The 2,573-nt window shown below is 55.6% G+C and overlaps 1 protein-coding gene across 1 annotated transcript; it reads right to left on the bottom strand.

Annotated features, from left to right (window-relative positions):
- Positions 1–251: 251 nt before the first annotated feature.
- On the bottom strand, positions 252–2,047 carry LOC116816966 (Na(+)/H(+) exchange regulatory cofactor NHE-RF4-like; the record flags this gene model as incomplete). The annotated part of the gene is made up of 3 exons (XM_032766667.2): positions 252–784; positions 958–1,144; positions 1,749–2,047. Coding segments are annotated over 3 exons (641 nt in total), but the record flags the coding sequence as incomplete, so codon positions are not given.
- Positions 2,048–2,573: the final 526 nt, after the last annotated feature.

Below are 2,573 nucleotides of genomic sequence, written 5' to 3'. Positions count from 1 at the left end.
GTGCCAGTAATACATTTTAACGTTTTTAGAAGGTCTCTTTCTATAAGTCTATAATATAAAACTAAACCATTGTTGTATGTCAAGTAAATAATGTTTAAGTAAAAGTAAAGTAAAATGTTTAAGAAGCTTCATTTCAAAATTAAATTAAAATGCAGAGCCCTCCGGACCAGTGGCCAGGACTCAGGCAGTGAGAGTGCCACTGAAAAATGAGTTCACGTGGCGCCTTTGGTACGCGTGCCATAGGTTGCCTACCCCTGCTTTAGACAGACAGACACTGCCTGCCTTAGATGAGGCGTGACTGTGAGGGGGAATGGGGTGGAGAAGAGGATGAAGGCCATGGGGGAGGGACAGGCACATGAAGAGGGAAGGCAGGGACAGGAGAATAGAGGTGAAGGAAGGGCAGAGGGACAGTGACTGAGGAATGGTGAGTAGGAGCAGAGAGGCAGACGAAGGGGGCCCGATGCAGGGCAGAGAGGAGTTCAGTGATGGGTGGGTGGGAGGGAGGGAAATGGGATCTAGTAAGGCAAAAGGCAGCAAGTGTCTGACAGACACGTTCCAAGGACATGAGGGGAGACTTGGGCCAGTCTGCGACCAGGCGGCCCCCCAGGTCACAGCCTGGCAGTGGGACACTAGGCCTGGGCGTGTACCTTCCTGGTGAGCCGTGCATAAGTGTAGTTCCTCACGCTGGTCCCGTTGAGCTCGAGCAGCCAGGAGTCAGAGGGGACACCCGCTTTATCTGCTGGGCCGTTGCTCATGACGGACAGCTGGAACGAGCCCTTCACACCTGCATGGAAAGCAGAGCAAAGAAAATGGGACAGTGCTGGAAGGCCCACACCGGGAGGCCCGGCTGGTGCGGAGAAGCGTCCCACACCGGGAGGCCCGGCTGGCCTTGCCATGGGAAGCAGGCAGTGGAATACACACAGGAAGCACTGGCAGGGTTTTGACGTTTTCTTTTACCTTCTGGAGCTGAAATGCTGAAGCCGAAGCCACTTTTGTCCTTCACGACGTGGCAGAGCCGTGGCCTGGTGTGGCCTGGCAGCAGCTCTGCCAGGTTCTTGTCGAGGGCTTTTGCAACTTCGTAGGCATTGCCATCTAGGACTGCAACAGCCACCTGGTTACCACTGGCCTTGATCTTCTGCACCACCTGCAAGAGAGCCCACACACATGGGCCCAGGGCCAGGGGCTCCAAACACAGGTCTTGGGAGGGATGTCATGCTGGCAGATGGAACTAAATGGACAGTCCTAGAGACACTAGTCCTCTGTTTGGCCACAGGACTGGGAGAACCTGGGCTGCAGCAAGACAAGCTTCCCAGCCCTGCCCTGGCAATGTGACTCAACCCTGCTAGGATAGAGAAGGGGGCTCTGCCTTCACTGCCTGCTCACGCTTTGGGGTAATGCTGCCAGCAAGGGACCAGGGGGAGTGACCATTTTCATGCTGTGCACATTAGGAATTGAGCTGAGGCCCAGGAAACTCATTTCACGGGAGGCACCCAACTGCTCTTGGGAGACAAACTTGAACCAAAGCCCAGATCCCAATACATTGGAGCTCCAGGGGAGTTTGGTTCTTGAGCCAGCTGTTATGGCTCAGGCCCATGCCAAGTCTCTGCCGGCTCCTACCATGGAGAATCAGAAGGGTACAGTGTGGGGCAGCCAGTGCCCCATGGCAGTTCACCCTGTTAACCAGGCTGAGCTGATGGTGCTAGACACAGGCCTGGACGCTCAGCCCTGCCCACCAGCCCACACCTTACCCTGAAGTGCTCCATGTTGTCCACATATTCACCGTTCACCTCCAGGATCCGGTCCCCATCCTGCAGGCCCCTGCGGTGGGCCATCCCCCCGCACACAACCTGCCGGATGATGTGCCCCTTGTACCCCACCTCCTCACGTAGGCAGAACCCAAAGTTCTCCCCATTGTCCTTGGTCAGCAGGTAGAACCGTGGCTTCTCTGCACCTTCTGTATCTGAGGGGAGAACAGAGCCTGTGAGTGCCACGTGGTACCCAGGCTGCCACCATGGAGGAGGACATGGGTAGGCAGTATGTGGGGAATCTGTAGGTGTGTAGAGCTATTAACGAACTGGGGTACCCTCCCTTCCCATGCACACCCCCTCGGCGGAGTCTCAGCCATTCAGGTTTGCTAGAGAGAGGCAGGATTCCGCTTCCTCCGGGCCAGGTGGGATTCTAGTCTCTGCTCAGTCTTGCACCAGTTGGACGCTCATGTGCCTGTGTGTGTACCGGCCTGCGTCTTTGTGCACCTGTCTCAGGCACTTCTGCATATTCATATCATATGGATAGTGTCAGGACACAAACATCTGCATACACGTCTGCCTGTGCTTATGCACCTGCCTGGACCACTGTGTAGACGCAGACACATACGAGTCTCGTGTGTCTGCGCTCGTAGGTATTCATATCACACTGTGGGTGCATATGCACCCTCATGCGCACCTCCCTGCATGTGAATGCACATCCTGCTGCACTTGCATGTGATTGCCTCCCAGCAGGGACTTATCCCCTCTCTGGTTTCTCCTCATCCTTCTACATGTGGGGGGAGAGTCACTGGGGTCGGGGCTCCCTCG

The sequence above is a fragment of the Chelonoidis abingdonii genome, unplaced genomic scaffold, assembly GCF_003597395.2.
Source record: "Chelonoidis abingdonii isolate Lonesome George unplaced genomic scaffold, CheloAbing_2.0 scaffold2702, whole genome shotgun sequence".
Lineage (NCBI taxonomy): Eukaryota > Metazoa > Chordata > Testudines > Testudinidae > Chelonoidis > Chelonoidis abingdonii.
The sequence above is the reverse complement of the archived record's forward strand: the minus strand, read 5'-3'. Positions and strand labels throughout refer to the sequence as shown.